Source organism: Diadema antillarum, unplaced genomic scaffold, assembly GCF_040938485.1.
Source record: "Diadema antillarum isolate AM-2024a unplaced genomic scaffold, OU_Dant_1.0 seq00001922_RagTag, whole genome shotgun sequence".
NCBI classification, from domain to species: Eukaryota; Metazoa; Echinodermata; class Echinoidea; order Diadematoida; family Diadematidae; genus Diadema; species Diadema antillarum.
In genome coordinates, this window is record NW_027272585.1 from 81,065 (window position 1) to 92,866 (window position 11,802).

At 38.2% G+C, this 11,802-nt stretch overlaps 1 protein-coding gene across 1 annotated transcript in view; it reads left to right on the plus strand.

Annotated features, from left to right (window-relative positions):
* The window catches only part of LOC139713200 (gem-associated protein 5-like), a gene marked incomplete at its 5' end in the record, with an annotated part of 56,771 nt that extends 49,712 nt beyond the window's left edge, over window positions 1-7,059 (plus strand). Inside the window, 8 exons of the mRNA XM_071624949.1 lie at window positions 988-1,135; window positions 1,638-1,757; window positions 2,182-2,398; window positions 2,930-3,062; window positions 3,459-3,625; window positions 4,195-4,357; window positions 5,101-6,266; window positions 6,895-7,059. Of these exons, the coding sequence (XP_071481050.1) occupies window positions 988-1,135; window positions 1,638-1,757; window positions 2,182-2,398; window positions 2,930-3,062; window positions 3,459-3,625; window positions 4,195-4,357; window positions 5,101-6,266; window positions 6,895-7,059 (2,279 nt within the window). The remainder of the gene's footprint in view (window positions 1-987; window positions 1,136-1,637; window positions 1,758-2,181; window positions 2,399-2,929; window positions 3,063-3,458; window positions 3,626-4,194; window positions 4,358-5,100; window positions 6,267-6,894) is intronic.
* Window positions 7,060-11,802: the final 4,743 nt, after the last annotated feature.

An 11,802-nucleotide genomic window follows, 5' to 3' on the forward strand; every position in this document is an offset into this window, starting at 1 on the left:
TTGACTTCTTTGACCTTTGACCTTGATTTTTGACCTATATTGTACATTTTGCTACAAAATGCTACTCCTTCGCCATTTCTAACCCGATTTCGATTCCGTTTGCTTTATGTGATGGCACTAGGTGAGGGCTTCAAAACTTCTACACAGAATTTTGACCTTTGCCTTCTTTGACCTTTGACCTTGATTTTTGACCTATATTGTACATTTTGCTACAAAATGCTACTCCTTCGCCATTTCTAACCCAATTTCGATTCCGTTTGCTTTATGTGATGGCACTAGGTGAGGGCTTCAAAACTTCTACACAGAATTTTGACCTTTGCCTTCTTTGACCTTTGACCTTGATTTTTTACCTATAATGTACATTTTGCTACAAAATGCTACTCCTTCGCCATTTCTAACCCGATTTCGATTCCGTTTGCTTTATGTGATGGCACTAGGTGAGGGCTTCAAAACTTCTACACAGAATTTTGACCTTTGCCTTCTTTGACCTTTGACCTTGATTTTTGACCTGTATTGTACATTGGCTACAAAATGCTACTCCTTCGCCATTTCTAACCCGATTTCGATTCCGTTTGCTTTATGTGATGGCACTAGGTGAGGGCTTCAAAACTTTACACAGAATTTTGACCTTTGCCTTCTTTGACCTTTGACCTTGATTTTTGACCTGCATTGTACATTGGCTATAAAATGCTACTCCTTCGCCATTTCTAACCCGATTTCGATTCCGTTTGCTTTATGTGATGGCACTAGGTGAGGGCTTCAAAACTTTTACACAGAATTTTGACCTTTGACTTCTTTGACCTTTGACCTTGATTTTTTACCTATATTGCACATTTTGCTACAAAATGCTACTTCCGGCGGGGACATATATTACGCACCGCGTAATTTCTACTTTTCCTTGTTCCTCTTACGGAGGAGGACAAGCCATGGGATTCATCCGTCTTCCTAGCTGTTTTTATCTTGATCTCATGTCATACTATTTGCCAGCTGGACACGATGTGTGGTCTAAGGTGTGTGAGGCGTACGCTGAACAGTTAGCCAGCCAAGATCACATTCACAGAGCTGTCTTATACTTCGTCATGTGTGGCCAGGTCTACAAAGCAGTCGCTCTGCTGAAGAAGAATGCCATGTTTCGGTAAGAATGTGAAAGCTCTGTTTTCTTGTTTGTCAATTGTCAACCCATTCACAATGTACAGAGAAAATTGTGAAGATATTTGTGCAGGTTTTACAATTCGCGCTAGCCAGAAGTAGCGCGAAATACGTGAAAATTAATGTACCGCGAAAATTTCTGCATTTACAGTATTTTGATTTTGTATGATATGGTATGATATGGTATGAATTATGGTGTGATATAGTATAAAGTGGTGTGATATGGTATGAATTATGGTGTGATATAGTATAAAGTGGTGTGATATGGTATGAATTACGGTGTGATATAGTATAAAGTGGTGTGATATGGTATGACATGATATGGTGTGATGTGATATGATATGATATGGCATCATATGGCCATATCATATGATGTGATATAATGTGATATGCTGTGACATGGTATAATTGGTATGATGTGGTGTGATGCAGTCGAAAACACCATCAAATACATGTGTGCTATTCCTTGTCTTCCACATTGCATGCAGAGATGCTATTGCCCTGGCTCGGGTGAGGTTATTACCCTCTGACCCAGCTCTCCATGACCTCTACATGACATGGGCCACACAGCTGGAGAGTAGTAACAGTGCAGAGCAAGCAGCTCGTTGGTAAGTCATCACTGCAAACAGTGAGAGTAAAAGTATTTTTGAGCTCTGAGCGTCTATCGCTTTGTCAGGCAAGGCGAGGGTTTGGAGTCTTGGACAGTGTTTGAAGTTGTCATATGAATTTTTGATTTGTTTATTCATTTATTTTTTAGTCTGCATACAGTGAAGACGGTATGTAGAGGTACAATAGTGAAAATCCTTTCCTCTTCCTAAAAAAAAAAGAAGATATGATGACAAAATATAGCTAAGCATGCCTTCATGTAATCTTAAAATGCCCAATCACAATACTTCCATTACCTCATGTCATCATCATTTCTACAATTTACTGATTTCCCAGGAAACACTATTCTAGTGCTCAGTAAGACTATAGATTGTACTCACAGTAGTCATCTTAATTCTTCATTACACAACTGTCACTGTTTTACAGCTATCTTGCAGCTGACCAATGCCTGAATGCTGTCCGGCTTCTGGCTCGTAAAGGAGACCACTCGTCACTGCAGACGGCCCTCAACGTGGCCGTCGTGTCGGATGTGGTCGGAGACGCCCTGGTGGAATCCATAGCAACCAGGTACCTGAACTCTGCCCTGGCTACGGGACGGTGGAGAGAAGCTCTTGAAGTTTTCTCACGGCATGAAAAGTACAAGGTGAGGCCTGAGTTTGCAGATGACCTTTGTCACAGATTCTGTGTAGGAAATGCAGTTTTTATCTCTATGTCTTTATTTCTTTCTCTATGTCTATCCCAAACATTTCAGTCTGAAGTTTTAGAATTTACCTTAAGCTTAATGATCTGCAGTTGTAAACATTTTGTATGTATTTTGATGAGAGGAGAAACAAATTTATGATGCTGCAACAAGAGACATGGGTAAAGAAAAAAATGGTTAAAATCATTATTTTATGAGCATCTTCGTGAAAGGATCTGATGTACATGTGCTTGTGTTGATTATTTCTAGTGTTGAGAAAATGCATATTAATTTTTCTCTCTTTTTTTGGTGTAGACATATTGGAAAAAGAAATTAATAGGTATACATTTTAATCATTGCTGTGAAGGTAGCACATGATTCTTTTTCTCATAGTCTATGTACTGTTTCTATTAAGTATCCAAGTTTATTCAAACTCCAGTGTAGCTGATGAGTGTATGTTTGTTGGTTTTTTTTTGTATGTTTGTTTTTCCACAGGACCAAGCTCAGCTGTTGTTGGTGTATGAAGTGTTAGTCTGGTGTTTGGTTCATCAAGGATATCTTACACCCTCTCACACTATCAGCTACACCGAAGGGCATAGCAGAATCTTAGACAGGGTCTGCTGGACAGGTGAAGGGCTTATTATTACAGATGTTTATATGTAATGAAAATAGATAAGATTGTACAACCATTGTCAGAGAACCATAGAGGTTCAAGTTGTGTATTCATTTCCCCCCCCCCCCCCCCCCCCCCAAGGGAAAGTGATTCAGGAAATGCTTTTAAGAAATCTGTCAGAATTGATTACTTTTGCAACACTGAGAAACATGAGGTTAGTCAGGAGATTCTGTACCTGCATAGTCCATTACTTGAGAAGATGTTAGATTAATCTCCCTTATGTAATGAATGAAAAATGTTCGTTCAACAATACAAAAAGATAGAACAACAACATACAAATGACAATGGCTTGTATTCCTGGAACCAACCAGCGTTACCCAACTTTTGCACTACTGTGCATTTCTCCTGCAGATCTGAGTGTTGGTGGTTGTTCTTGGCCCGTGCCTCACCATGATGAAACCCCCCTCCTGGATGGCGTGTTCCAGAGAGCAGATATGTCTTCTAGTTTGTCACATGACCTGAATTCCATTGATGATGTTGCCATGCCAACGAGCAATTCATCGGGCGACATTAACAAAGTAAGTGTTAACAATCATGGTGGCATGTGTAAGTCATGATCAGGGCTTGATCATGTATACATATTTTTTTATCAAAAATTTTCTCATGCTGATGTGATTGGTAGCCGCATGCATAATCATGTCATATGTGGTTCATGAGCCATACTATTGGATTAAAAGAGACATAGTATTGATGTACATTAGTGGAGGTTTTTTTTTTTTTTTGTTTTGACCAAGTTATGACTGTAAAATATGAATTATTATTTTAGTAGTATTATTGTTATTTACTTTTTTACTTTTTACCATAAGCAAATTTAAGTGATATGCCAACACTTGTACTTACGTGCTGGTAGATGATTGTTTGTGATTTTCTCAGTTGTAGCGTATTGCTTTGGGTTTCTTTGTGGTTATGATAACATTCCTACACTTACCACATACCGATATGAATCTAAATCCACAGAATCTTTTATCAACACACAATATATATAAAATACTACAGACAATACAAATGAAAATATTGCTGCAACAGAATGTACGTAATTTTCAGCATTGCAAACCCAACCATTCATCTTCTTTACCTCTGTGTGCAGATGCTGAGGTTTGCTGCTCAGCACTTGTTAGTTTGCCTCAAGGGTCAAAGCTCATGTCAACCAGAGGTCACCATTCACCATCTGTGTTGGGTGCTGAAGCTGTGCCATGAGTGTGGATATCCCGCCATGGCTGTCTGTCTGCTGCAGTTGGCTGCATCACGAGGTAAAACAGCCATTTGCCTGAATCTTGCAGGATGACCAGGGCCCCATTTCATAAAAGATGTTAATGATAGCAACTCTTGCTGGAATGGCAACTTCCCATAGCAACAGCCAATCAGGAAGCTGGATTCTTGCCATTACCATGACAATTGCCATTCCAGCAAGAGTTGCTATCATATCAACCTTTTATGAAATGGGGCCCATCCTCTTCATCCAATGCTGCATATCCCTGCCTGCTATCTTGACTGAATGAACTAGCTTTCAAAGAATTTTATTGTCTTCTACATTGTCACTAACATCAGTCATATAAACCTACATATTTGCTGAATTAGAGTACAGGCTTGCAGTGTAAAATGGTTTTGAGTCACCGAGCACAGCTGAAGATTTGTTTGTTGTTGTTGTTGTTGTTGTTTTTTTTTTTGTTTTATCCCTTTTCTGGATGTGCAACTGAAAACTTGAAGGAAAAATTACAGTGATAAATAAAAATTGGTTGACCTCACTTCACGTCACATGCCAAAGTGCATGATTATATCTAGGGGAGTAGTGTTATATCAAATTCAATCAAACATTACATTGGATTGAAGTTTGAAGGCAAATGTGTCTGATTGATATGTCACATGATGTGCATGAGGGCAAGGTCAAAAGTTAAGGTCGAGAATTTTAAATCTGCATATTTCCTTTGCTTGGCACAGGTTTTATGGATATCATGTGAAATCATTATCCTTCTGTTATTGTGCATCTCAACAGGCACACATTCACTGGATGATCTCCGATCAAAAGTACAAGGAGACAACCACATGGCAGCAATGCTTACCTGTGTTAGAGCCCAGTGCCAACTGACTCAACTCTACCACATGATGGCGGGCTTCATCTTCTCAGAGCACAACACTGATGCAGAAGAAGTGAAAGGAGATGTGACAGACAGCCCTCCGCCTGTTGGCGAGAAGAAGGACAGTAGCCTTGTAGGAGAGGCAGAGAGGATATCAATGGAGAAGCAGAGCAGTGAATCAAGGGATGGTGTGGTGACATCATCAAGGGCAGGTGACGAAGTCATCTGTAACCCCAGGACAGAAGGACATCTCTTTGAGGAGCTCACATCTCTCAAGAATCCCTTGTGGCCATTGTCACTGTCCAAAATCCGATGGAAAGAATGGCTAGTTGGGCAAGCTGTAGCCAAAGGGGATGCATGTGAACTGTCAGATACCACTCAGAATGTCCATGTATGTTCTCCATCAAAAGTGGATGCGGTTGCTAGGATACTCTCCATGCTTGAGCAAGGAGTAGCAGTTGGAGGAGACAAGGAGGATGATGCCACAGAGGATAAAGCTGTTAGTCATGACGGGATTGTACATGGAGGTGATGGTGATAGCACCTGCGGCGGACTTGAGAGGACAGATGGGATTGCTAACGTTGTCATGGAAACTGATGATGCAGGCAACAGCCTGCTGCTGCAGGGGAAGGAAATTTGCCAAGTTTCTTCCTCTGAGACAAATCAGAATTCAAGACCAGCAGCAGCAGTATGCAAGTCACAGAAAAAGATCAGCACTTCGTCCACATCCTCACTCGATCAAAGCGTGGACAAACCAAGTGATGTAGGTTTCATCAGCAACTCCCGAGAGGTGAACGGATCAGCAGCCCCCTCAGAGGTCGATGTTAGGAAGCTTGTAGAGATGAAATCCATCCTCCTCGATGATGACTTTGCCCTGCCACATCTCATCTGCCATAGACTCGATTCTCTGCTTCCACACAGTTCTGTATCACATGAGGCATGTCCAGAACAGAGATGGCGATCCCGGAGTAGAAAGCTTGTAAGGGATCTTGCCACATTGACCACAGATGAGCTGCAAAGAGTCACAAGTCAAGCAAGTGCAAGAGATGCACTGCAACTGCTTAGAAACCAGCTCCAAAAAGAGGTAACCTACTCTCTTTTAAGTCATTCTGCAATTCAATCCTTATGGATTCAACAAAAGAAGATCTTATTCATCTGACAAGAAGTTTCATAGCATGACCTGAAATTTTGGCGGGAGAGAAAAAAAAACATTCCCTGCTTGGAATATTTGCAAAGTTAAGAAGGACAATTTTGAAGATGTTTTGTAAGGTTGATGTGTTACTAAAGTATTTTATTTAATTTTCAGGATTATTTATGATTGCATAGAGAGACAAGAAAGTGCATTGATCCACTGGAGTGAATACACAGTGTATGAAAGTGAATCCTATTAATTTGTTGAATTTGAGATTTTGTTATATTTATCAAGCAATATTTCACTCACATGATTCATGATAACATATTCAGTATTTTCTTCTTTTAGAGATAGGCATAAAATAAGGCTGTGCCTTCCTGCTTGTCTCCTAACACTATCCAATTATTTTTGTGTTCTCCTATTAGTCATGAAGATTGTTGTTGTAATTCTAATGCTTTTATATATGTCTTATTGTTTTTAATGCTGTCTGTTTCTGTTATACGTTGTTTTATGGAAGTGTTAAATAAACCTCAATCAATCTAAAAAACCCAACAACTTTTTTCCTTATTTTTTTTTGCAGGTACAATATTTTCCTGACCCGGTTTCCTCCTGTGCTGCCCTCTTCAAGTTGACCATGACCTTACTACAGGGACAGTCTGACATCCAGTCAGCAAATATGGATATTGTGTGTCTTGCCAGGCAGCTCTGCGATTGGTGCAACTGCTACGTAGACTCCGCCCCCTAATGTCTGATGGCACAGATCTTGATTGGAATTGAGAGCTGAATGCAGTAACCATAGGAATGCCAAAAGAATATTTTGAATGCCAGGTTAGAAGAAGAAATAGCAGTAACCATACTCCAATGGAGAAGAATAATTTCAGGATAACTATGATGTTTGCAGAACTTGTGGTTAGTTGCCAAAGAAGTAAGAGAAATGCAGCAGCAGTCTTGAAGTTTATGCTGCATGTTACAACTTTAAAGGACAAGTTCAATTTGATAATCATAGGAATTGAGAGAATGCAGCAATGTTAATAGAACACATCAGTGAAATTTTGAGGAAAGTCGGACAATCTGTTTAAAGGAGATGAATTCTTTAAGTTTCAGTTTTGTCATTGCTGGATGAGAAGAATACTACAGTTTGTGATGTCATGTGTAGAACGATGTAAATCAAATATAAAGAATATTCGACATATTTTCACTTTTCCTGCATGATAAAAGAGCACTTGACTTGCCTCTTTCAGGAGGCAGGGGGGAATACTATTACCTTTAACATACGTCAGTGTCAGGTCGAGGGAATAGGTACTTTTTTCAGAAATTCATAACTTTTTGATGGATTGTCTGATTTCCCTCAAACTTTCACTAATGTTTTCTATTAGTATTGCTGCATTCACTCAATCCACATGTTTATAAAGGTGAACTTGTTCTTGAATCATGTCCAAAGGATGTCTTTCATATGTCCGTCAGAGTTCATGGTAGAAATACCACAATGTTTTAACAGAAATTCTTTGCTGTTGTGTTTCTTCTTAGGAAAATATGAAGCTATGTTGCTCTACAAGGTAGTTTAATCACTCAGATTTGATATAATTTGTCATCACTTATAGAGCAGTTGTACTGTTTAAGGGTGCTGTTTACCACTTGTGCATGAGAGATATGAAGATGTAGCTATGAAACTGCTAAACTCAGTACAGTGTCCAGCTCTGGAGATGAAATTGCTGCCAGAAATAACTTTATTATATTGATGTAACCAAGTTTTTGCTGCTTTGATGGAGTAGAAATAAAAAAGTTACTGTCAACACATTCAGCCAGTCTAACTTGGTTGAATGCTGTTATGGAAGTGCACAGGCATGATATTGCATTGAGACAGGGTGTACACTGTAAAGAATATATATTCTTTTTAGTCATTCTGTCTCGGGATGTAAGTATGTTATGCTCATTGGACTGTTTTGCTCTACTTTCCATTTTCAATATTCCATACGTAAGCAGCCTACTGTCAGATGACTTGTGCAAAGTGATTTATATATCTTGAAAGATAAATGTGGTTGTGCTTTTTGGGGTGAGATCAGGAAAATGCAAATTTGCTGTGAGTCTGTAGTCAGTGTTGGAAAGTGCTGTCTTTGCAGTACTTAAATTCTACCATTTCTGAATAGGAAATATCAGAGTTTAGGGGTCACTATTTAATAGTTTTCATTGATGTGTCTTCAAATCTGAAATCTGGACGAGATATCTCATGCAATATGGCAAGAATGCTATGTACATTGTAGAAGGGTAAAACTCAAAATAGCAATGCCAACAACTTCCTACAGTGGCCTGTATGTTTTGTGATATGTTGTATGAAATATTTTATATCTTTGTAGGAAATGTGAGACATGAACAACCATTTCCACAGCCAGGGGACTGCAAGTCTATTTTTCTTTCATTTAATGCAACTGCAAAGAAGCAGCATTTGACATGATGTTGTATGTAGACACTTAGCATCCATCATGACCAGCAAACAGCATGTCTTGCATCTTTCATTTACCCAGAACTTGTGAATTACTCTTCTTCCTTGATGTATGATTTATAAGATGAGAAACACAACTACGTGGTGGACAAGTATATCTCGGAGCCTAAAGTATATTGTAAGATGATTGAGAATTTATTTCACCATACATAAAACACATTATATTTGGTTGAAAATCACTGCAGACTAGCAACTGAGGTCACAATTCTTTGGAATGTACTTATGAGAATGCTCAGTGTCTTTGAAGTTTTCTCTTGGCAATGTGAGAAAAGGAACTGATTTTCATACTACAATGTATGTACAAAGAAATTTTGCTGATCGTGCATATCAATTATTTCATAAATTGTTTGCAACCTGTTGCATTGATAGTTATGTTTAGAGATCATATATCATGAATTCATTTTATAGACCTCTAACCCTTTAAATCCCAGCCTGCAGAATTGTGCAATTGATTTATGTGTTTTATTTCAAGTGTAACTTCTATGCAACGATGCAAGGATTATGGTGCAACAATAAGTAAAATACATACTATGTTGCCCCCACATGTCATATAGTAGTCTTTGGAGTTCTATGTGAATAACGAAGTACTGCTCAATCTCCTTTAGAACCATTGTGAGTAACACAAAGATTGAATAATAAAACTGAACAATTTCATCCATAAATTCCCTGATATAGTTTGTTTAGCAGAAGACAGGCAAAATTTGCATGAAATTTGCTCAATTGTGTGACTTTGGGAATACAAAGAAACCCCATTATAATGAGCTCTCTTGCAATGATATACATCTTTTAATGAGGTGAGTTTGGTGGTCCTGATTTGCCATTACTGTATTTAGCTGGTCTCTCTTTTAGTATATTTACCATGAGGTAAAATCAGCAGTCACGGTGACTTCATTATTGCAGGGTTTCCCCTTTACCACTTTGGACAAAAGTTGACAGCATTCCTGTAAATCTTCTTCTTTTTTAGTCCCCTGAAGTAAGAATTTGATTGAAAAAAAAAATTGTTGGAATTTTATGTTGGAAAGAATTCCTTGTCAAAACCTTGCCACACATATACCACATGCTGTTTACTTTAGTGTTGGTTTGTTATATTTGGTTTTGTTTGTTTCTAAACTCATACTATGAAAAGAATTACCATATCTTATGTCCTATTCTTTTGTCGTCATCCAGTCATGTATTGAAAGGATTCACATTTTGTGGACCATTTTTCAATCTTTGTTGTTGTTGTTGTTGGTATGATGCAGATGAGCATTCCAGTAGATAGTCATTCTTCACAAGGCAAAATCTTCATATATGCCAACAAGTTTTGAGGATATGAAGAAATTACACACCCAACACATTGTGCCAACACACACTCACACACACACACACACACACACACACACACACACACACACACAAGGACACACTTTTTTCTCTCTCCTGGGGTCTATCTTGCATACTGCTGATTTTTAGGGTTTGTCCCTTGTATAATCTAACATGTTATTGATTTTTTGGCTCAGTTTCCCCTTTATCCTACAACAGTGCAATTATTTTCTCTACTTCCCTTGTAATGACTTGAGTGAAAGTCTGAAACGCAGTTGTTAATTCCTTTTTTGTTGTTGCTCCCTTTGTGAGCAGTTGAATAATGCTGGCACTGTGCAGAGATTAGTTAGCCATTGGAGCATGTTAAAAGCCAACAGCCTGTGCAGCAAATCTATTTACTTGGCATAAAAAATGCAGTCATCTTGGAGTATAAGCTTGTTTCTATTCCACAGTCTAATCACTTTATGCTACCAGGCTTGACTTCTGCCCTATACAATGTATCTCTATTGTATGTCGCCCTCTCTCCTCCCTCTGCTAATCTGTTGCTTCCTTGTAGATTTGTTGTCTATTGGCACTAAAAACTCTTTGTCCCATAATCTTCTTGGTGTCTTTCTGTTTCCTTCTTTCCTGCCTGTCCAAAGCATTTTTTTCTCCATTTTGCTGCCTCTTGCATGTTTTATGGTATTACTGTTGATTTAACTATGTCAATTATGTCATAGATTAGGAGCAAGAGTCTCAACTTGTGAAAGACTGGCAGTACGTTGAAGAAATGGTGACTGGAAAAAAAAAAAATTCTTATGGATGCCTTCTCAATCTACTCATTTTAATTTGATACGGATTATGGTCCTGACATTATTTTTCTTGCCACATATAATTCAATATCTTGAGAAGAGGCTCTCCATTAAATTGGACTTCTGTATGACCCATCTGCTGCAATTTTTTTTTTTTGTATTTGTTTGTTTGTAGCTAAGGGAAAATGTTGAGTGGAAAAGAAATGGATTTTTAGATGTCATGAAGGGATTTATCCCAAAACCTTTTTTTTTTTTTTTTCATCGAGATCATGATGTCATTACTCCTTGCTTCTCCCAGAAATGCAGAATACTAAAAAAATAAAAAGATACAAAAAGAAAAATCTGGTAAGTCTATGGAATTGTGTCTCTTTATTGTGAGAGATGAGTGAAAATATAATGGGAATTGAATACAGTGTTGAGTTTCTGTTGTGAATGGTTATAATGATTTTAATGCATAAAATGTGCAACATGATTTCTCATTAACATTTTGTGCAATGATTTTTATTAACATTTTATTAACATGATTTCTCATTAACATTTTGTTAAAATGGTCCATCTAGTTAAGAGACTTTTCTGTAGTTTGTATGTTCATTTGTCTGTGTCTGAGTGGTGAATGCACAAATGTACCGGTACCGGTACTAATGGCTTACAAAATACCCCTGCAGCTCTTTACAGCAGTTGATGATATAATCACTAAATGTACGTATTTAATGGGTCATCTTGTAGGAATGTAGCACACTTTTTAGTAGTGCAATTAGTTTGGCAGTGTATCATAGAGAGTATAAAACACAGACTGGTCCATGTTATACATTGAGAGTAGATAGGGTTATTCCTGTTCATTGTTGAGATTATCTGAACTTGCTTGAAGCAACACTAGTGGATCAAGTGGAGGTAC